At 39.5% G+C, this 23,586-nt stretch overlaps 1 protein-coding gene across 2 annotated transcripts in view; it reads right to left on the bottom strand.

Moving 5' to 3' along the window:
• Positions 1–23,586, bottom strand: part of CPA6 (carboxypeptidase A6) — a 267,852-nt gene that overhangs the window by 9,020 nt on the left and 235,246 nt on the right. For both annotated transcript variants that reach the window (XM_027127949.1, XM_027127948.1), the window contains exon 9: positions 3,622–3,824. In XM_027127949.1, the coding sequence (XP_026983750.1) occupies positions 3,622–3,824 (203 nt within the window). The remainder of the gene's footprint in view (positions 1–3,621; positions 3,825–23,586) is intronic.

Below are 23,586 nucleotides of genomic sequence, written 5' to 3'. Positions count from 1 at the left end.
ATGAGCCAGTGATCAGTAATATTTCCATATACAGATGAGAAAAGGAAGGCCCAGCGAGGTTCAGTGGTCAGGCTGGGGTTACACAGCAAGGAGTGGCTATGTTGGGATAAATACATCTTCTGAGGCTGATTTAGTGTTCTGTTCTCTTCACTTTAGTTCAGAGACACCCATTTCTATAAATTACAAAATGCTTGGCAGGGCCCAAGTCAGTTTTGCTCATAGCTACACATATAGTATTTAGCAACGTGCCTGTATATAACAGACACTTAATCACTGTTTCTTGCATGAATGTTGAATAAGCAGAGATCTGCAACAGTATCCCATTAATCTCATTGATCTTTGAGTGCATACATCTTTAAGTGGCGGCCCGGTTCAAGGTATTTAAAACCCATTTGGATCAGTTCAGAAACGCTTTAATTCAGTAAGAACGACTCCTCTTGCTCTGTGTGTTTATCCCTTGTGGGAATGGAAACACTTTGAGACTGCTTCGTGACTTCTAAGGTTACACAGGCTTGTGGCAGAGCTCAGCCAGGTGCGGCTAAGATGTAGAAATTCTGAGGTGGAACTTCCTAGCAATGCCAAAAAGCAGGAAAAATAAACACCTTCAAAATACTAAACGGTGAATATTCTAAGATGAACGAGAATGATACGGACTACCCTTGAAAACATTTCCAAATGGTATAAAAGCACTAGTTCCAGCAAGGAGTTAGAGAAGTATCGTATGACCAGTGAGAGGAAAAGAAGTGTGTTGAAACCAGTATACAACTCTCCCATTTCCAGGTGCCTGTGAATAATTTAATCCATCAGTTGAAGCACTCCGGGCAACGTGGTACTGTGTGCTGGACCTGGCTTCAGCCTGCTGTCCTCACTCACCTCAGGGAAGCAGAAAGCTGCATTGGCAGCAAATGCCACACTGAGTGGCTATTCAGGAACCAGGCTCCAGAACCTGGCAGACATTCATTAATTGATCTCACTGATGACGACATTCTCCTTGCAGGAGCCGACAAGAAAGGAATGTAAACACCATAATGAGGTCTCTTAATGGAGAATGTGCTAAGATTTTTAACATCTTCTCCAATGGCCTCAGTGATATTCCATGGCAAGGGCAGAAATTTCTACATTTAGAAGATTACTGCATTCTGCTGGTGAGGAGACCTTTGTTCCTCATTATTTCAGATGACTAAACCCAAGAAAAATAATCTACCGAGGAAAAAGAAAGATAACCACTCTGCCTATTTTCGCAAAATGTATGCATAGTTTTAGCCTTTTGGGCTCACTGGACTTCTGCCACTGACGTGCAGGTGCACGTTGATAAGAGGTTGAGACATGATCCTTCCTCGAAGAGTAGAAGCTTCATAAAATTTTCTAAGAATATTTTCCAGGATGGTACCTATTTAAAAGAGTTTAAGTGATTCTTCCTTTTGTCCATTCCTTCTTTTTTCCATTCATCCAGAAGGACCCAGGTCTCCCTTATTGGACCTCAGCTAAGTAAGGAGTATATGTTTTATTTAAATATTTTTATATTTAAAGCAACTTAGTGACTGAAATATCTTAGCAGAAACACAGACTCCTACATATTGATGGAATGTTTTTGAACAAGTTGAACAGAACTTAATGGCTACTGGTTAACATTCAGAGACATCTATTATCTGAGAACTGTAATCTTAGTTTTAGCAATTTAGCTTATCTGCAACCCGCTAACAGGATTTCTCAATGGGGTCACCACTGACAGTTTGGACTAAATCATCCTTTGCTGTGGAAGGCTGTCCTGTGCAATGTAGGATGTTTCACAGCATCCTTGGCCTCTACCCACTAGATGCCAATAACATCCCCCACCCCTGTTGTGGCCATCAAAAAATGTCTCCAACACTGTCAGTGTCCCTTGGGAGGGAAATTCATCATTGGTTGTGAACCACTGATCCACTCTTTATACCACATCCTCCAATCCAAGACACAAGGAAAATAACTCCTGATGGGAAGATAAATTCAAAATATGGAGAATATTCTCATGTGGTAGTTTTTTGTTTTGTTTTGTTTTGTTTTTTGCGGTATGCGGGCCTCCCACCGCTGTGGCCTCTCCCGTTGTGGAGCACAGGCTCCGGATGCGCAGGCTCAGCGGCCATGGCTCACGGGCCCAGCCGCTCAGCGGCATGTGGGATCTACCCGGACTGGGGCACGAACCCATTTCCCCTGCATCGGCAGGCGGACTCTCAACCACTGCGCCACCAGGGAAGCCCTCATGTGGTAGTTTTAATATATTACATATTCTATATAATCTGTTGTGAGGATACAAACAGACGCTGTGTCCAATTTAGAAAAGGCCGAGCATTCGCGTATAGAAACATTTTGGTACAAGGTGGTTAGGTTGCCAGATCAATAACACCAAGAATGAGAAGCCTATTTGACCCACCGAGGAGCTGAAGAATAGCACTATCAAATATCGCTCCCACCTTTACAGTATTTCTCAAGAGAGAGAATTTGCTCAGAATTCTTGCATGAAATGCTAAGAACAAAGTTCCTCTTTTGGACAGAACGCAAGCCTTCCCCCAGGCCACCTTCCGACCTCCGTTCCAAATTCTTCCCAGGTCCTGGCCATCGAGATCAGGAATTCCTGCAACCCCAAGCAACTGGTGCAGGATTTGGAGTCTGAGGTATAGGGAGAGAGAGGATGCTTCTTTTTTATAAAAGCTTTTAAATTCAAGCCTAAAATACATACAGAAGAGTATACAGATTTTAAGTTTATAGTTCAACGAATGATCACAAGTTGCATGCAGTCATCCAGAACCAGCATCCAGCCAAGGAATAGAAAATCAACAGCAGCCCCAAAGCCCGCCTGTGCGCCGTCCCAATCACTCCTCCCTCCCTCTTCCTTGCTTCTAACACTATGTATTAGTTTGGCCTGGTCTTGAACTTCATAGGCCTTCAGATGATATAGGCTCTGAAGCAGACTCACTTTACTGGGGAATTAGTCCCTATCGTGGATAGCTTGTTGGGTTTCTGAGATGAGGTGAGGAAGGAACTCTGCTCTTTCACTTTCAGGTAATCTCATGCCTGAAAGGCTGTTCATTCTTAGCACTAATTTGTCAGATGCAGGCCCAGAGACTTAGTAGCATTAAGCAAATAGCGTTTATAAATTAAAACTTGCTTTTAATTAATGAGTCAGACCATAATTTATGCACAGTTGTTTACTCAATAAAGTTAATTACAGCCCTGCATATGTGACCGAAGCTGTAATCTAATCACCTCCATCCTGACATTTTCCAAATAACCTGTGGTAAGAATGTAAATATGTTTGAAATGATTGCATTGGAGAAGCAGCGTGCACAGTGGTTAAAAGCAACAATGCTGGAGCTAGATGTGGGGTGACTCCTGGCTATGACACTTAGGAGCTCTGTGTTCTTAGTATAATGACTTAACATCTTTAAGTTTCAGTTTCCTCATCTGTAAAATGTGGATAATAGTTGTTACTGAATAGATTATGAAAAATAAGTGAGATTATGTATATATGAAATGCTAATTAGAACAAACACAATGTGTTTGCTATTATCATTACCACATAGAACCATCTTAGCATTAGAAAAGGATGAAGCCTGACACACATATCCAGCTTCAAGTACTTACCACACAGCTAAAATTGGGGATTGTTGCGTATTTGTAAGAATAGGGATACAGCAACATCTGAGCATATGCGTGAAAAGAGAGGTAAGCCCTTATGTGCTTCTTGTGTTTTCGGAGGAAGTTCGCTACAGCTTTCACTTCCGGCTCAGATTCTGGGAAAGGTCCGCAGTACGTATCATCACAAGGGTGCATGGAAGCTCCTTCATCTGCAAATTAGAAAAGAAAATGGGGTGAAGGGGTGGGCAGGCAAGAAGCAAGAAACACAAATCGGCATTGTTAAACTGATTTTTCGTTTATTTCTGTAAACACACGGTATTATTAAGCAGTTCCTCTAACTTCTCATTTAAAGAAATCAATACTGAAAAATCCAAGACAGTTCAGGCCTCCATGCATAATGGGAGGGCAGCCTGAATAGAAACTAGGTGCTGCTTGTTTAAGCCTGCATAAACCACTCTAAAGGGAGGGCTCTATCAGTTGGAGGACTAATTCTACGTGATCCCCCCAGAGCAGGAAAGGCCTCCTGTTTATACACTCCATGACACTTGCACTTTCCCACCATAACACTCAACACGCTTGTAATTAGTGTCAAAATTTACTCATTTAACATGCAACCAATGTTTACACTAATCTGGGTGCCTGGGATACAGTGGAAGACAACATAGGAAGAAATCCTTGCTCTAACAGAGCCTACATTCAATCTGGATTCTTTGTTAGATTCTAATGCTCTGAGAAGTCAGGGGCTGTGTTTTTCCTGCTGGGCACCTGACAACTAGAACAAGTATGGCAAGTGTTCAACAAATATTTGTTGAATAAATGAATGTCAGATCCAAAGAAAAGGCTAGACCTCTGTACAGATGTCTGGTAAGATACAAATACTGATATATCAAGAACAGGGAGGCAAGACTGAAATAATTCCACCGAACATGCCATACCAATTTCTATTATATTTTTAGATCAGCTATATACAAACTGGCTTTGTGAAACCCGAGGCCTCTCCAGTTATCTTAGGGGTCAGTTCAGTTAAGTCCTCAAAACGCAATTTTAATAATTTTCAAATTAAAAATGTATACAGGTCTATGAAGGGGAGGAAGGAAAATAAGATTCACTATAACAATCACAGTATTAAGTTCCAAGAAATTTTGGAAATGACATTTTTCAGTTACTTGCCATTCTGAGTCCTTACGATCTCTCCCATACCCCTGGAACACTGTAACTCTTTCCATAAACACATGGAAAATGTTTGGTGAGTCTGTGACATGGTCTAATACTTCTGAAAATGAAAAGACAACTAAGATCAGGCTAATTCTTGAGTATGTTAAATCTCATTTATGCCATAGGAGAGTGTAGATGGGGGAACTTGCAGCAATTGTGGTTTTCCTCCTTTGAGTCTAATTCTGGAGATGCCTCAAAAGCAAGTGGGATATGGATAGAACTCAGAACTTAATATAAAAACTGTAGCTGATACTCCTGAAGGAATAGGAAAAAGAGACATTTGAGGAACATTGATGTAAAGCACTGGAAAGGAGAGATCACAAATAGAGCAGCTAATTCCAGCGGGAGCAGAAGTAATGAGCCAGAGAAACAGAACTCACAACAATCCTAATAAATATTCTCAAGGGCATATAGGAGGGCACTGGAAACATTAAACAGGGACAAGAGGTTATAAAAAAGAACCAATGAGATATAATGGAAATAAAAAACTTAATTCATGGGTTGAGTGAATACAGTGGATGAGTGAATTAATGAGATGGAGTGGGTTTTGAAATGTTCCCAGAAGGCATTAGAAGAGACAAAGAATTGGAACAAAGAGAAAAAAAAATTAAAGGGTGTGAAAAATAGAATAATTGTCAACATCTGATTAATAAGGGTTCTAAAAGAGAAATTAAATATTTGAAGAACTGCTAACTGACATTGTGCCACGATTAAAGAAAGATTGAATGGGTACCAACACGAGAGAGAAAAGGGAAAATAGCAACACTTTGACACAGTAAAGTGAAATTTAGGAACGAACCAATTCCAGAGAGAAAGAAGCAGGCCATCTATAAAGGAATGAGAATTAGATTCACATCTGACGTTTTAAATAGCAACACTAGAGTAATATTTCCAAAGTACTTTTGAAAAAAGGAAATGAGTCTAGACTTTTATACCTAGCTGAACTCTTATTGAAATGTGAGAGTGAAAGATGTCATAGTTATTGTGGCATATTTTCATTGGTTATTTTTTCAATTTTTTTTCACTTAGAGGTTTTAAATTTCACATCATACAAAATGTAAAGATTTTAAAAGGATTTTAATTCTCATAAGTTTTGCCAAATTGTTTACTAAGTTTGTTACTGTTTACACTCCCCCAAGTAATGTAGAAGAGTACCATTTCTCCTCAATACCTGCCAACAATACCCTGAACGTGTATCACCTTTTGATTTTTGCCAGTTTGCTGGCAAAATTTAATTTGCCTTCCTACTACAAGTATGTTTGAGCATTGGTTCGTAGGTTCACTGGATTGGATTCCTCTCTGAATTGCTTAATCATGTCCCTAGCTCATGTTATTCTCTCTTGGGCTGTTCATCTTTTTTCTTACCCATGTATAAAAGAGCTTTGTATAGATGTTTGTCATCTGCATTGCATTTTATTCTCATATTTATAATTTTTCTATTGAATTGTTTATTATAACTTATCATTTTAGACATTTTAAATTTTATGTAATTACTATGTCTTTTTCAATGCCTTTGGGTTTCCTCTCTTGGTGAAGAAAGTTTCCCCTATTCTAAAGGATTAGAGGTTATTTATAGGTTTTCTTCTAAGAATGTTATCATTTTATTTTGTTCTTTTTCATCTAAGTCTTTAATCCTTCTGGATTTTTTTTTTGGATTTATTTTTTTACCTATGTAACCTAGTTATACCTTCAGTTTTTCTATAGTGATAGCCAATTCTATCAGCATCATTTATTAAATATTCTATCATTTTCCCACTGAATTGAAACACCATCTTGGTCATATATTAGAGTCAACTGCATTTGTAGATCTATTCCTGGATTCTCTGTTCTGCTGGTCTATTTGTCTATTTCCATACTGTCACCCTATCAATCTATAGCAGCATTAAGGTATGCTTGATATCAGACAAGTTCCCCTTACTAGTATTCTTCTTCCAGTTTTATTGGTTTTTAGGGTCTATTTACTTTTCCGTATAAAGTTTATGATCATTTTATCAATTCCCCAAAACAGAAAACAAATGAAAAACCCTGTTGAGATTCTAATTGGAATTGCATTAAACTTAATACTGATTTGGGGAGGATATTATTATACTGTGTCACCCAATCCAAGGACATGTTACACCATTCCATTTGCTCAGATGGCGTTTTATGTTCTTCATTAATATTTTATCATTTTTTCTTTAGTATGCCTTCTTTATTGTTGGTATTATTATTATTTTAAACATCTTTATTGGAGTATAATTGCTTTACAATGGTGTGTTAGTTTCTGCTGTATAACAAAGTGAATCAGCTATACATGTACATATGTCCCCATATCTCCTCTCTCTTGCATCTCCCTCACACCCTCCCTATCCCACCCCTCTAGGTGGTCACAAAGCACCGAGCTGATCTCCCTGTGCTATGTGGCTGCTTCCCACTAGCTAGCTATTTTACATTTGGTAATGTATATATGTCCATGCCACTCTCTCACTTCATCCCAGCTTACCTTTCCCACTCCCCCTGTCCTCAAGTCCATTCTCTACGTCTGCATCTTTATTCCTGTCCTGTCCCTAGGTTCTTAAGAACCTTTTTTTTTTTTTTTTTAGATTCCATATATGTGTGTTAACATACAGTATTTGTTTTTCTCTTTCTGAATTACTTCACTCTGTACGACAGATTCTAGGTCCATCCATCCATCCACCTCACTGCAAATAACTCAATTTCATTTCTTTTTATGGTTGAGTAATATTCCATTGTATATATGTGCCACATCTTCTTTATCCATTCATCTGTCGATGGACACTTAGGTTGCTTCCATGTCCTGGCTACTGTAAGTAGAGCTGCAATGAACATTGTGGTACATGACTCTTTTTGAATTATGGTTTTCTCAGGGTATATGCCCAGTAGTGGGATTGCTGGGTCATATGCTAGTGCTATTTTTAGTTTTTTAAGGACCCTCCATACTGTTCCCCATAGTGGCTGTATCAATTTACATTCCCACCAACAGTGCAAGAGGGTTCCCTTTTCCGCACACCCTCTCCAGCATTTATTGTTCATAGATTTTTTCATGATGGCAATTCTGAGCGGTGTGAGGTGATGCCTCATTGTAGTTTTGATTTGCATTTCTCTGATGATTAGTGATGTTGAGTATCCTTTCATGTGTTTGTTGGCAATCTGTATATCTTCTTTGGAGAAATGTGTATTTAGGTCTTCTGCCCATTTTTAGATTGGGTTGTTTGTTTTTTTGATATTGAGCTGCATGAGCTGCTTGTATATTTTGGAGATTAATCTTTTGTCAGTTGCTTCATTTGCAAATATTTTCTCCCATTCTGAGGGTTGCCTTTTCATCTTGTTTATGGTTTCCTTTGCTGTGAAAAAGCTTTTAAGTTTCACTAGGTCCCATTTGTTTACTTTTGTTTTTATTTTCATTTCTCTAGGAGGTGGGTCAAAAAGGATCTTGCTATGATTTATGTCATAGAGTGTTCAGCCTATATTTTCCTCTAAGAGTTTTATAGTATCTGGCCTTACATTTAGGTCTTTAATCCATTTTGAGTTTATTTTTGTGTATGGTGTTAGGGAGTGTTCTAATTTCATTCTTTTACATGTAGCTGTCCAGTTTTCCCAGCACCACTTATTGAAGAGGCTGTCTTTTCTCCACTGTATATTCTTGCCTCCTTTATCAAAAATAAGGTGACCACATGTGCGTGGGTTTATCTCTGGGTTTTCTATCCTGTTCCATTGATCTATATTTCTGTTTTTGTGCCAGTACCAAACTGTTTTGATTATAGTAGCTTTGTAGTATAGTCTGAAATCTGGAAGCCTGATTCCTCCAGTTCCATTTTTCTTTCTCAAGATTGCCTTTGGCTATTCAGGGTCTTTTGTGTTTCCATATAAATTGTAAAAATTTTTGTTCTAATTCTGTGAAAGATGCCATTGGTAGTTTGATAGGGATTGCATTGAATCTGTAGATTGCTTTGGGTAGTATAGTCATTTTCACAATGTTGATTCTTCCAATCCAAGAACATGGTATATCTCTCTGTCCGTTTGTATCATCTTTAATTTCTTTCATCAGTGTCTTATAGTTTTCTGCATACAGGTCTTTTGCCTCCTTGGGTAGGTTTATTCCTAGGTATTTTATTCTTTTTGTTGCAGTGGTAAATCAGAGTGTTTCCTTAATTTCTCTTTCAGATTTTTCATCATTAGTGTATAGGAATGCAAGAGATTTCTGTGCACTAATTTTGTATCCTGCTACTTCACCAAATTCATTGAATAACTCTAGTAGTTTTCAGGTAGCTTCTTTAGGATTCTCTATGTATAGTATCATGTCCTCTGCAAACAGTGACAGCTTTACTTCTTCTTTTCTGATTTGTATTTCTTTTTCTTCTCTGATTGCTATGGCTAAAACTTCCAAAACTATGTTGAACAATAGTGATGAGAGTGGACAACCTTGTCTTGTTCCTGATGTTAGTGGAAATGGATTCAGTTTTTCACCATTGAGAATGATGTTGGCTGTGGGTTTCTCATATATGGCCTTTATTATGTTGAGGTAAGTTTCCTCTATGCCTACTTTCTGGAGGGTTTTTATCGTAAATGGGTGTTGAATTTTGCCAAAAGCTTTTACGGTGTCTATTGAAATGATCATACGGTTTTTCTCATTCAGTTTGTTAATATGGTTTATCACATTGATTGATTTGCATATATTGAGGAATTCTTGCATTCCTGGGATAAACCCACTTGATCATGGTGTATGATCCTTTTTTTTTTTTTTTGTGGTACGTGGGCCTCTCACTATTGTGGCCTCTTCTGTTGCGGAGCACAGGCTCTGGATGTGCAGGCTCAGCGGCCATGGCTCACGGGCCCAGTCGCTCTGCAGCATGTGGGATCTTCCCGGACCAGGGCATGAACCCGTGTCCCCTGCATCAGCAGGTGGACTCTCAACCACTGTGCCACCAGGGGAGACCTGTATGATCCTTTTAATGTGCTATTGGAGTCTGTTTGCTACTATTTTGTTGAGGATTTTTGCATCTATGTTCATCAGTGATATTGGCCTGTAGTTTTCCTTTTTGTGACATCTTTGTTTGGTTTTGGTATCAGGGTGATGGTGGCCTCATAGAATGAATTTGGGAGTGTTCCTCCCTCTGCTATATTTTGGAAGCGTTTGAGAAGGATAGGTATTAGCTCTTCTCCAAATGTTTCATAGAATTCGCCTCTGAATCTATCTGGTTCTGGGCTTTTGTTTGTTGGAAGATTTTTAATCACCATCTCAGTTTCACTGCTTGTGATTGGTCTGTTTATATTTTCTATTTCTTCCTGGTTCAGTCTCAGAAGGTTGTGATTTTCTAAGAATTTGTCCTTTTCTTCCAGGTTGTCCATTTTATTGGCATATGGTTGCTTGTAGTAATCTCTTATGATCTTTTGTATTTCTACAGGGTCAGTTGTTGCTTCTCCTTTTTCATTTCTAATTCTGTTGACTTGAGTCTTCTCCCTTTTTTATCTTGGCTAATGGTTCATCAATTTTGTTTATCTTCTCAAATAATGGTTCATCAATTTTGTTTATCTTCTCAAATAACCAACTTTTAGTTTTATTGAACTTTGCTGTTGTTTCCTTCATTTCTTTTTCATTTATTTCTGATCTGATCTTTATGATTTCTTTCCTTCTGCTAACTTTGGGGGGTTTTTGTTCTTCTTTCTCTAATTGCTTTAGGTGTAAGGTTAGGTTGTTTATTTGAAATGTTTATTGTTTCTTGAGGTAGGATTGTATTGCTATAAACTTCCCTCTTAGAACTGCTTTTGCTGCATCCCATAGGTTTTGGGTGGTCGTGTTTTCATTGTCATTTGTTTCTAGGCATTTTTTGATTTCCTCTTTGATTTTTTCAGTGATCTCTTGGTTATTTAGTAGTGTATTGTTTAGCCTCCATGTGTTTGTATTTTTTACAGATTTTTTTCCTGTAGTTGGTATCTAGTCTGATAGCATTGTGGTCTAAAAAGATACTTGATATGATTTCAGTTTTCTTAAATTTACCAAGGCTTGATTTGTGACCCAAGATATGATCTATCCTGGAATATGTTCCATGAGCACTTGAGAAGAAAGTGTATTCTGTTGTTTTTGGATGGAATGTCCTATACATATCAACTAAGTGCATCTTGTTTAATTTATCATTTATAGCTTGTGTTTCCATATTTATTTTCATTTTGGATGATCTGTCCATTGGTGAAAGTGGGGTGTTAAAGTCCCCTGCTATGATTTTGTTACTGACGATTTCCCCCTTTGTGGCTGTTAGTGTTTGCCTTGTGTACTGAGGTGCTCCTATGTTGGGTGCATAAATATTTACAAGTATTATATCTTCATCTTGGATTGATTCCTTGATCATTATGTAGTGTCCTTCTTTGTCTCTTGTAATAGTCTTTATTTTAAAATCTATTTTTTCTGATATGAAAATTGCTATTCCAGCTTCCTTTTGATTTCCATTTGCATGGAATGTCTTTTTCCATCCCCTCACTTTCAGTCTGTATGTGTCCCTAGGTCTGAAGTGGGTCTCTTGTTGGCAGCATGTATACAGGTCTTGTTTTTGTATCCATTCAGCCAGTCTGTCTTTTGGTTGGAGCATTTAATCCATTTCCATTTAAGGTAATTATTGATATGTATGTTCCTATGACCATTTTCTTAATTGTTTTGGGTTTGTTATTGTAGGTCTTTTCCTTTTCTTGTTTTTCCTGCCTAGAGAAGTTCCTTTAGCATTTGTTGTAAAGCTGGTTTGGTGGTAGTGAATTCTCTTAGCTTTTGCTGGCCTGTAAAGGTTTTAATTTTCTGTCGGGTCTGAATGAGATCCTTGCTGGGTAGAGTAATCTTGGTTGTAGGTTTTTCCCTTTCATCACTTGAAATATGTCCTGCCAGTCCCTTCTGGCTTGCAGAGTTTCTGCTGAAAGATCAGCTGTTAACCTTATGGGGATTCCCTTGTATGTTATTTGTTGTTTTTCCCTTGCTGCTTTTAATATATATTTTTTGTATTTAATTTTGGTAGTTTGATTAGTATTTTCTTGGTGTGTTTCTCCTTGGATTTATCCTGTATGGGACTCTCTGTGCTTCCTGGACTTGATTGACTATTTCCTTTCCCATATTAGGGAAGTTTTCAACTATAATCTCCTCAAATATTTTGTCAGTCCCTTTCTTTTTCTCTTCTTTTTCTGGGACCCCTATAATTTGAATGTTGGTGTGTTTAATGTTGTCCCAGAGGTCTCTTAGTCTGTCTTCATTTCTTTTCATTCTTTTTTCTTTATTGTGTTCTGCAGCAGTGAATTCCACCATTCTGTCTTCCAGGTCACTTATCTGTTCTTCTGCCTCAGTTATCTGCTATTGATTCCTTCTGGAGAATTTTTAATTTCATTTATTGTGTTTTTTATCATTGTTTGTTTGCTCTTTAGTTCTTTTAAGTCCTTGTTAAATGTTTCTTGTATTTTCTCCATTCTATTTCCAAGATTTTTGATCATCTTTACTATCATTACTCTGAATTCTTTTTCATGTAGACTATTTCCTCTTCATTTTTTGGTCTGATGGGTTTTTACCTTGCTCCTTCATCTGCTGTGTGTTTCTCTGTCTTCTCATTTTGCTGAACTTACTGTGTTTGGGGTCTCCTTTTCACAGGCTGCACGTTTGTAGTTCCCATTGTTTTTGGTGTCTCTCCTCAGTGGGTAAGGTTGCTTCAGTGGGTTATGTAGGTTTCCTGGTGTAGGGTACTGGTGCCTGTGTTCTGGTGGATGAGGCTGGATCTTGTCTTTATGGTGGGCAGGACTGCATCTGGTCATGTGTTCTGGGGTATCTGTGACCTTATTATGATTTTAGGCAGCCTCTCTGATGATGGGTGGGGCTGTGTTCCTATCTTGCTAGTTGTTTGGCATAGGGTGTCCAGCACCGTAGCTTGCTGGTCGTTGAGTGGAACTGGGTCTTAGCATTGAGATGGAGGTCTCTGGGAGAGCTTTCACTGTTTGATATTACATGGAGCTGGGAGGTATCTGGTGGACCAATGTCCTGAGTTTAGCTCTCCCACCTCAGAGGCACAGGAATGACACTGGCCAGAGCACCAAGACCCTGTCAGCCACATGGCTCAGAAGAAAAGGGAGAGAAAAAGAAAGAAAGAAAGAAAAAATAATAATAAAATAAAGTTATTAAAATAAAAAATTATTAAAAATAAAAAGCAATTATAAAGTAATAAAAAATGTACAGAGAGAACCCTAGGACAAATGGTAAAAGCAAAGCTATACAGACAAAATCACACAAAGAAGCATACACATACACACTCACAAAAAGAGAAAAAGGAAAAATATATATTTATCTTTTGGGAAGTCTGAGGTCTTCTGCCAGCGTTCAGTAGGTGTTCTGTAGGAGTTGTTCCACGTGTAGATGTATTTCTGATGTATTTGTGGGGAGGAAGGTGATCCACGTCTTACTCTGCCATCTTGAAGATCCCCCCTGTTGTTGCTATTATTATTATGAATTGGTAACTATTTCTTTTTTTAAATAATTTTTATTTAAAAATATTTAAAAAATTTTTATACAATTTTTAAGGGTTACTTTCCATTTAGTTATTACTAAATATTGCTCTATTCCCCATGTTGTACAGTACATCCCTGAACCTATCTTACACCCAATAGTTTGTACCTCCCACTCCCCCACCTCTTTATTGCCCCTCACCCCTTCTCCACTGGTAACCAGTAGTTTTTTCTCTATATCTGTGAGTCTGCTTCTGTTTTGTTATATTCACTAGTTTTCTGTACTTTTTAGATTCTACATATAAGTGATAATCATACAGTATTTGTACTACTCTGACTTATTTCACTTATCACAGTGCCCTCTAAGTCCATCCATGTTGCTGAAAATGGCAAAATTTCATTATTTTTATGGCTGCGGAATATTCCGATGTATATTTACACCACATCTTCTTCATCTATTCATCTGCTGATGGACAGACACTTAGGTTGCTTCCATATCTTGGCAGTTGTAAATAATGCTGCTAGGAACACTGGGTGCAGGTCTCTTCAAATAAGTGTTTTTGTTTCTTTTTCAGATATATACCCAGGAGTGGAATTTTTGGGTCATATGGTAGTTCTGTTTTTAGTTTTTTGAGAAACCTCCATAGGTTTTCCACAGTGGCTGGAATTAGTAAGTATTTTTCAAATGGTCCTCTCAGGGTGTGATGGTAGAAGTCATTTCATGATACCATGAGAGCTCCTCCTATCCTCCCCCTTCCTGTCTTCCACCTCCGACTCCATCAGATCTAGCTGGGAATTAGTTGCCCAAACTATCTCTTTATAAACTTCATTTTGGAAGCTTATGTGCTGTCAGAATGAAAATGTGACCCATTGAGAAAATTTTATATAAAATATTTATGTTATTTACATATATAAATAGTTTTCTGATAACTTTATTCTTAAAGATAATATCATATTTGGGATAATGAGTGACAGCTTAGTTGACATTTCCTTAGAAAATCAGACCCTCTTCTAACTAACATTCTAAGTTGCTAAAGATAAATTACTTGTTTTGTTCAAACTGTCAAGAAAGAAGGCATATAATCCTTTAGTATTCTCATTTTCCATTCTTTCTGTAGATTGTAACTATTTCTAAGCTACTCCTGATGTTGTAGAGGCTGGAGACTTACTTGTTTTTCAACTAACAGTGGGTAAGGATTGCTGTCTTTTATCCTTTATGAGGGAAGAAAAACAAAACTTAATGGTTTTCTTTTTCAAGACTGAGTAGCAGGAGGGATAAATATTTGGTACTGAAAACAGAGCCAGAGCTATTGTTCCTTTCTGGAGTGGGGAGCAATTGGGGCTGTAGATGGAGATGCGGGTGGTGAGTGCCTTGTATCCCTGACTACAGAGCCACAGTGAGACACTACTCTTGACCTGAGGCACTTGCCTTGCCCACATCATCCTCACTAGATCTTCTCTGGGTAGAGCCGAGGTTTTTATAACATCCCTTACTCACATAGGTGGTACAGATCTAATATAGGATGGGAAGAGCAGCAGGGTTTAGAATACAGAATCATTCTACAGATGACTATGTCTGGCTGTAAATCCGGTAGCACTTATGTTGTACTATAGTTATTTATTTATATAGACTCACCCCTCCTTTAGAGGGTGAACTCCTCTAGGACAGGGGTCATGCCTTATTATTCCCAGTACTTAGAAAAATGTACACCCTTGCTATGCTTTAAATATTGTTGAATGAGTAAGTGGAGCTGACCCTGCTCAGGGGAGATGCTTGCACATTGGACTATTTCATTGAATTTAGGTCTTTGAGTAGACAACTAAACTCCAGTTCATGTCCATGGAAGGCTGAGGACTTACAAGGGCAACAATAACAACAACAGAATATCTTCAAAAAGCCTGTTGGTCCGTGAGAACATTCTATTACCTAAGCATTTCTTGAATAATTTCAAATCTGAAACTCTGAGCTTTCCCTAAGTTATACTTTAATAAATGTTTAACAGTTTCAGAAAGGAAATGGTGTACTTAAAACATTTTTATATATGGTGATGAGCCCCAAATTGTTTATGCCCATGAGTACAAATCCTCCCTCGTCCCTAACAAAATACAGAGTGATAGCTTTATGAGTAAGCTTTTAACAAGTCATAGCAGAAAAGGGCCATTAAATTTCCTCTTAGACTGTATAAAAACTGTAACTGTGTGCTGGTGAGGTTTCTTTCAAAGAAGGGAGAGAGATTTGCAACTGGAGAGGACTGTTTATAACAGGAAGGTTTTGAGGAACGTGCAGGGAGAGCAGAGGTGTGTGGAGAATGCACGGAGCCAGAAAAGGTGTAGGTTGGCCAGCAAAGAAGGAAAAAGTGCCATGGTTTCCGAGGTTTCAGGAGGACCAGGTGTCCGATCTCACCTGTTTTCTCACAGAGCTTGAAATAGTCTCCTCCCTTGGCTTCTGACACACTGACCCCTTATGTTTTAGTTCCAACAACTTTTTTCTTTCCTTATTAGTCCTCTTTATGGGTTTCTCTACCTCTGTCCGTCCCTTAAGAAGCACCCAGTTGTTCTGCCCTTAGTCCACTGTCTTCAGTGATCTCTCTCTTCAATGAATATGGCTTCTTCAGCTACAACTTAGGTATTAATACTTTCATTCATTCAGCAAGTATTTACTATGCCTACAAACTGGGATAGGTCAATGAATAAAACAAAGTTTTCTGCCTTACAGAGCTTACATTCTAATGGTGCTGATGGTGTTGGTGGGGAGATAATAAACAACACAGTGAATAGGTAATTGCTCTGTGCAGTAGAAAAGTGCTGTGGAAAAGAGAAAAAGGCAGAGGATATAGTAAATATCAGGGAGGTGAGTTGCATTTATAGAGATAGTGGTGAGGGTTATTCTCAGAGACTGACTTTTTTTTTTTTTTTTTTTTTTGCGGTACGCGGGCCTGTCACTGTTGTGGCCTCTCCCGTTGCGGAGCACAGGCTCTGGACGCGCAGGCCCAGCAGCCATGGCTCACGGGCCCAGCCGCTCCACGGCATGTGGGATCTTCCCGGACCGGGGCACGAACCCGTGTCCCCTGCATTGGCAGGCGGACTCTCAACCACTGCGCCACCAGGGAAGCCCCAGAGACTGACTTCTGAGCAGACTTGAAGAACACAGGGAGTCAGCCGAAGCGTCTGGGGAAGAGTGTTTTGGGCAGAGGGAGCAGCCAGTGCAGAGGCTGCATGGCTGGCCCTGGGGTGTTCCTGGCCAGTGTGGATGGAACCAAGTGTTGAGGGGGAGGGTAGAAACCGATGAGGTCAGACAGTCAATGGGGCCCCAGATCATGTGAAGTTTTAGAGGCTATTTTATGTCCTGTATGGGTGAGTAAAGTGGGGAGCCACTGCAGCATTTGGAGCTGAGGGTTGACATCATCTGACATATTTCAGAGGTTCATTCTTGCTGAGGAGATGGACAGACGGTGTGTTATGGGGAGGATGTGTGCGAGGGTAGGAACCGTGAGACTAGTTACTGGGGTGAGAGATGACAGTAGCTGGGACCAGGGAGGTAGTAATAGAGGTGGTCAGGATGGCTGGAATCTGGAGCTATTCTCAAGGTAAAACCAAAAAGATTTCCTAATGGATTAGAAAAGGTATACGAGAAAGAGAGGAGTTAAAGATGTTCCTGTGGTTTTAGGCCGGGGCGATGGGAAGGTTGGAGCTGCCATCAGCGGAATTGAGAAGTGGCTGTAGGAAGAACAGGTCTGGCAGAGTAAAGATCAGGTGTTCAGTTTTGGACATTTTGAGTTTGAGGTGTCTGTTAGATACACCAGTGGAGATGGCAAGTAGATGTTATATACAGGAGTTTGGAAGAATGTTTTGGGCTAAAAATAGACATTTAGGAGTCAGAAGCGTATGGTAGAGGATGAGCTCTCTTAAGGAATGAATGTAGAGAAGAGAAAAGGTCCAAGACTGACCCCTGGGCATTCCAGTGATCAAAGTTCAGGGGAAGAAGAGGACCCCACTCCACACCCCCGGAAAAAAAATAGACTGAAAAAAATGACCAAGAAACCAATGAGTTTGGAAGAGAGTTTTCTATTCTGGAGGCCAAGTGAAACTACATGTATTGAAAAATAAATCTTGGGCCTCCCTGGTGGCACAGTGGTTAGGAATCCGCCTGCCAATGCAGGGGACACGGGTTCCAGCCCTGGTCTGGGAAGATCCCACATGCCGCAGAGCAACTTAGCCAGTGCGCCACAACTACTGAGCCTGCGCTCTAGAGCCCGCAAGCCACAACTACTGAGCCCACGTGCCACGACTACCGAAGACCGTGCATCTAGATAGAGCCTGTGTTCTGCCACAAGAGAAGCCACCGCAGTGAGAAGCCCGGGCACTGCAGTGAAGAGTAGCCCCCACTCGTGCAACTAGAGAGAGCCTGCGCGCAGCAACGAAAACCCAACATGGCCAAAAATAAACAAATAAAATAAATAAATTTATATAAAAAAGAAAAATCATGATCCACTTTGTCAAAGCAGCTTAGAAATCAAGTAAGATGAGATCAAGATTTGACCACTGGATTTAGCCATGTGGGATTTGATGCGAGTATAACACTGCCTGTAGTGAGTTTAAGGAGGGGAGGATGAGAACCCTGCAAATAGGAACAAAAACATGGGGCAGTAGCTGGTGGAAGAAGTGGAGACGAGAAGGAGTTTCTCAGACGAGAGGACTAATGGCATGCTATTATGCTGCTGGGAAAAAGTCCAGTAGGGAAACAAACACCACACCCAACCGGCCCAAAAGACAACAGAACAAAAGAGATGGGAAAAGTCCTGGAGCAATATTCCTGAGTGGGCAAGTGGACATCTAATAAGAGTCAGTGACTTGAATCTCTATCTCTGGCTTTCTGCACATCTCCACCTGCTCGCCTCAGAGGCTCTGGAAGCTCAAGATGTCCTCAGATGAAATCATCTTTCTCTTTCCTACCCACCAAACTAACCTTCTGCTCTGTTTTTTAACCTATGCTCCCCTCATTCATCTAGTGGCCCAAGTCAGAGACTTAGACGGAGTGGTCCTGGAAGTTGTCTTCTCCCTCATCCCTCTATCCAATTGGAGAGCAAATTCTATTGATCCTGTCTGTTAAATGTCTCTATGCTACTTCCACCAACAAAGTTCAGGCCCTCAGCATCATTCCTCTGCAGTATCAGAACAGTTCGTTGCCCTCAGTCTGGCTTGCCTTAAATTCAGCCTTCTCAACAATGTCATTGTAATCTTCTAGAAACATAAATCCGATCTTCTTGCTCTGTTGCTTAAAATCCTTCAGTGGTTGCCTTCTTGATAAAGTTCTGAAGTCTTTACGACAGCTTAAAGACCATAGAAGTAGTGTGATCGAAGTGTTTCAAGATGGCAGTGGTAGGTATTATAGCTCATCTTGTGTGTGTGTTCTTCTGTCTTAAAAAAACAATTTGTGATTTTTGTCCTGTTGCTGTACAGATAGCACTGTGATTGGTATTTTACCATTGACCAGATATTTTCACATACTTTCTATGGCTCTATAATATTGGGTTGGCCAAAAAGTGCGTTCAGGTTTTTCTGTAACATAGTACAAAAACCCGAACGAACTTTCTGGCCAACACAATAGTTTCAAGGTTGCATAGTCTCTCCCTTCCTCGGAATTCAAAGGGTTATGCTTTCTCCCCCTGACCAGATGTTTATGGGGTAAGGCCCTTCATGATCTGTTTTTGGTTGACCTGCTTGGAATTTTAGCTTCGACCTGTCTGCCTTAAACTTTCTACTTCTACTCCTGCTACACTATTGGTCATTTCCCCGAGGTTCCCTACACCTTTGTCTTTATGACTGCGCATGCAGTTCCCTTTGTCTGAAGCATCTCTTTTCTTCACAGTCTGATTTTACTTGTCCATCAGTTACCAGTCCTTCTCTGCATCTCCTCCAATGCCCCCAGGCTGGGTTAGGTGCCTGTCTTCTATGTGCCCATAACACACTTTACCTGCATTCGGCATAAAACCTAGTGTCTGTGTTAAAATTGTAGGCAAACCAAGTTCCCTACTCATTTAGGCGAAGTGTTATTCCCCTGCATTATCAGAATATTTTGCGGCCTTCAGTCTGGCCTGCCTGACAATGTTTGACTAATACTGGGTGCATGATAGACTAAAAAAGCATTTTATTTCATAATTATCATATATGAGCTAAACGTATAATATTAAGAAGGGCCATGCCTCAATTTAATGCTGTTTGCCTGAGAAACACATTAGACACTGGAATAGTCTATCTCATTTTATGGTTTATTTTGTGGATTGGCATCCTGCCAAAGTTATTTACCACAGATTACGTATTGATTGAGCAGCAGAATGGGTTCTCACATTGAGAATTCTTTCTCCCACTGTTTCTGATTTTTTGCCTTACTCATCTCCTATTCTAACCCTGTCTTTAAAAAATAAAATCAGAATCCTGAATAGCGGGGCCTCTAAGATGGAAATAAATTAATTCAGCTGGAAAGAAAACCACTAAAACAATCAAATTGTATTTATAGCCTTTTGGGGCACTAGCCAGGCTTTACTAAAATGTGAAGAAACAGCTCACCAGTATTGTTGAACAGTAAGTCCCTTGGGGATTTTACATAGCTGTGTTGGATATACAATTTGAAGAGTGCTGTTCATATCTAGCCTCAGTTACACAGGTTCTGATCAGAAATATCTGCTGTACTACAGAAGATCAAGATAGCAGAAAGCTAAAGCACCAGGACACAACATTTCAAGGAAACAAGTGAAAAAAACTCCATATCTAGGAAACAATGATAAAACAGACTTCTAGGGGAAAGGAACAAGAATCACCAATGCCATCACTCTAGGTTTTAGGAGCATGAGACTGTAAAGGTTATTAGTTTCCCCTTAGTTTATGGGAGCCAATATATTGTTTCTGAAGCTAAAAGCAACATTCTCTTTCCCATCTTTACATGCAGAACAACTGTGGAATACATAACAAGATCTCTGCAGTGCAGAGTGGGGAGATTGTAGTCTTGTCAAATAAAACAGCAGACATCTCTGTTCTGAACACTTCAGCAGTTTAACTTCCGTACCATACATCACCTCTCTTGTTTTTGAGTGTTGAGATGCAAAATTCTACAAGAACCTCATAAATCTAGACAGGAGACGGGACGTGCACACGTGAGGAAATGAGAGGACAAGACGGTGTAGGATATAATACAATTTTAAAGTGTGCAGTGCAGGCTAAATGCATGGGAGCCCAAAGGATGGAGAGAGAGAGCAGGGAAGATCTGGTGAGGCTGTAACGGCAAAGAAACTCGATGCGATTCAAGATGGGTGAAACTTGAAAAAATACAACTTAAAAAAATGAAAGACAAAAAAAAAAAAGATTTTGTTGTTTCTATGAGCCTTAGTCCTCCTGGATGGTAAAATGAGGTGGAAGTAGTCTTTAGAGAAGAAATGGAGACGGATGTGGTACTAGAAGCAGCAATCGACTGAAAATCACAAGACCAGGCTCAGTGTGAACTGCCCTAATGAGCTCGGTGACATTCGTGTCACTGCTCTGGCTGCAATGGTCTTGGGTGGATTAGGGACCGAATCAGTGGTTCTCACTTGGTATTGTGACGATGTATTGCTATCACTCCTGGGGGTTGTCTGACAGTAGCTAGTTTCACATTATAAAATTATTTAATTAAAAGAATTGGTTCAGTTATCCTGATAAATAACTCGTAATTTATTCTAACATACTCTTGTAATGGGGGAGAGAAAAGGTCAATTAGAACGGGTGAGCTTGGGATGAACCAAAAGGAGTGTGCCCCATCATCAGCTGGGCATGTGGTAGTGGAAAAAAGTAGGGTGAGAACTGTTGGGTTAGAAAATGATTGCTACAACTCTGCAGCATTGACAGTTTAGGGCTCCAGGCCAGATGAAAAAAAAAAACTTCAGTGTAATTATGTACTTACTTTTCCTTAACATCCTTAGATTCTGTTCTAAGGATATGAGGATAAAATTTAGTAATACAAGTTGTTACTTGATTGATTTCTGCTTGTAAGCAAATATACATACAGAATATACAAATGTATATTCTGATGTATATACATCAGAATATACATTTTCTTAGATAAAAACTTCCCTCCTTGCCTAAGGTCCTCCAACCCCCTCCCAAATCTGCTTCTTCTCTTGCATTACAAATCTTCTAAATGTAATCACAAGTATCCTATAAGAGAGAAATTTGATTATAGACAGAATGCTATGTGACAGAAGTAGAGGGAAGCTGAGTCAGATAGAGAAGTTGCTATGCCACTGGCTTTGAAGGTGGAGAAGGAGGTCACAAGGTAAGGAATACAGGTGGCCACTAGAAGCTGGAAAAGGCAGTGACATGACTTCTCCCCTAGAGTCTTCTGAGGGAGTGTGGGCTTGCCACAGCTTCAGCTTGGTGAAATCTGGCCTCCAGAACTGTAAGAAAATAAATCTGTGTTGTTTTAGGCCACTAAGTTTGTGGTAATTTGTTAGAGCAGCAACAGGACACTAATATGCTCATATAATTATCTTTTATTTATCTCTATACAGCATTTACCACAGTTTAATGTAATTGTATTTTCACTAAACTGTCAATCTTTTTTTATACTCCATTTATATTTATTATAAACTATTGGCTATATTCCCTGTGTTGTACGGTATATCCTTGTAGCTTATTTTATACATAATAGTTTGTACCTCTTAATCCTCTACCCCTATATTTTGCCTCCCCACTTCCCTCTCCCCACAGGCAACCACCTGCTTGTTCTATCTGTGAGTCTTTCTTTTTTATTATATTCACTAGTCTGTTGTATTTTTTTAGATTCCACATATAAGTGATATCACACAGTATTTGTCTTTCTCTGTCTGAGTAATTTCACTTAGCATAATGCCCTCCAAGTCCATCCATGTTGTTGCAAATGGCAAAATTTCATTCTTTCTTAAGGCCAAGTAGTATTTCATTGTGTGTGTGTGTGAGTGTGTATACACACACATATATACACCACACCATGTGTACACACACACACACACACACACACCCCACATATATATACGCCACACCATGTATACACAAACACACACATATATATACTACATATATATATACACCACACCATGTATACACACACACATACCACATATATATACACCACACCATGTATACACACACCCACGACATATATATACACCGCACCATGTATACACACATACAAACATATATATACGACACCATGTATATACACAAACACATACCACCTATATATACACCACACCATGTATACACAAACACACATACATATATATACCACATATATATACAGAACACCATGTATACACACACACTCATATACTGCATATATGTACACCACACCATGTATACACACACACACACAAATACTGCATATATATACACCACACCATGTATACACAAACACACACACATATACCACATGTATATACACCATACCATGTGTACACACACATATATACCACATGTATATATGCCACACCATGTATACACACACACATATGTACCACATATATATACACCACACCATGTATACACAAACACACACACACATACATACATATATATATATATATATACACCACATCTTCTTTATCCATTCATCTCTTGATGGACACTTGGGTTGCCTCCATATCTCAGCAAGTGTAAATAACATTGCTATGAATATTGGGGTGCATGCATCTTTTCAAATTAGTGTTTTTGTTTTTTTCAGAAATATACCCAGGAGTGGAATTGCTTGGTTATATGGTAGTTCTATTTTTAGATTTTTGAGAAATCTTCATACTGGTTCCACAATGGCTGCACTGATTTACATTCCCATCAACAGTGTACAACTGTTCCCTTTTCTCCACATCCTCGCCAACATTTGTTATTTTGGTTCTTTTTGATGATGGCCATTCTGACAGGTGTGATTTTGCTTTGCATTTGTCTGATGATTAGTGATGCTGAGCATCTTTTCATGTGCCTGTTGGCCATCTGTATACCTTCTTTGGAAAATATCTATTCAGGTCTTCTGCCGATTTTTTTAATCTGTTTTTTTTTTGTTTGTTTGTTTTTTGCGGTACACGGGCCTCTCACTGTTGTGGCCTCTCCCGTTGCGGAGCACAGGCTCCGGATGCGCAGGCCCAGCGGCCACGGCTCACGGGCCCAGCCTCTCCGCGGCATGCGGGACCTTCCTGGACCAGGGCACAAACCCGTGTCCCCTGCATTGGCAGGCGGACTCTCAACCACTGTGCCACCAGGGAAGCCCGGTTGTTTGTTTTTTTTGATGTTGAG

This window comes from Aethalodelphis obliquidens, unplaced genomic scaffold (genome assembly GCF_003676395.1).
Source record: "Aethalodelphis obliquidens isolate GAN/ISIS:26980383/991018 unplaced genomic scaffold, ASM367639v1 scaffold33, whole genome shotgun sequence".
NCBI lineage: Eukaryota > Metazoa > Chordata > Mammalia > Artiodactyla > Delphinidae > Aethalodelphis > Aethalodelphis obliquidens.
Note: the sequence above shows the minus strand (reverse complement) of the source record. Positions and strands in the feature narration are given on the sequence as shown.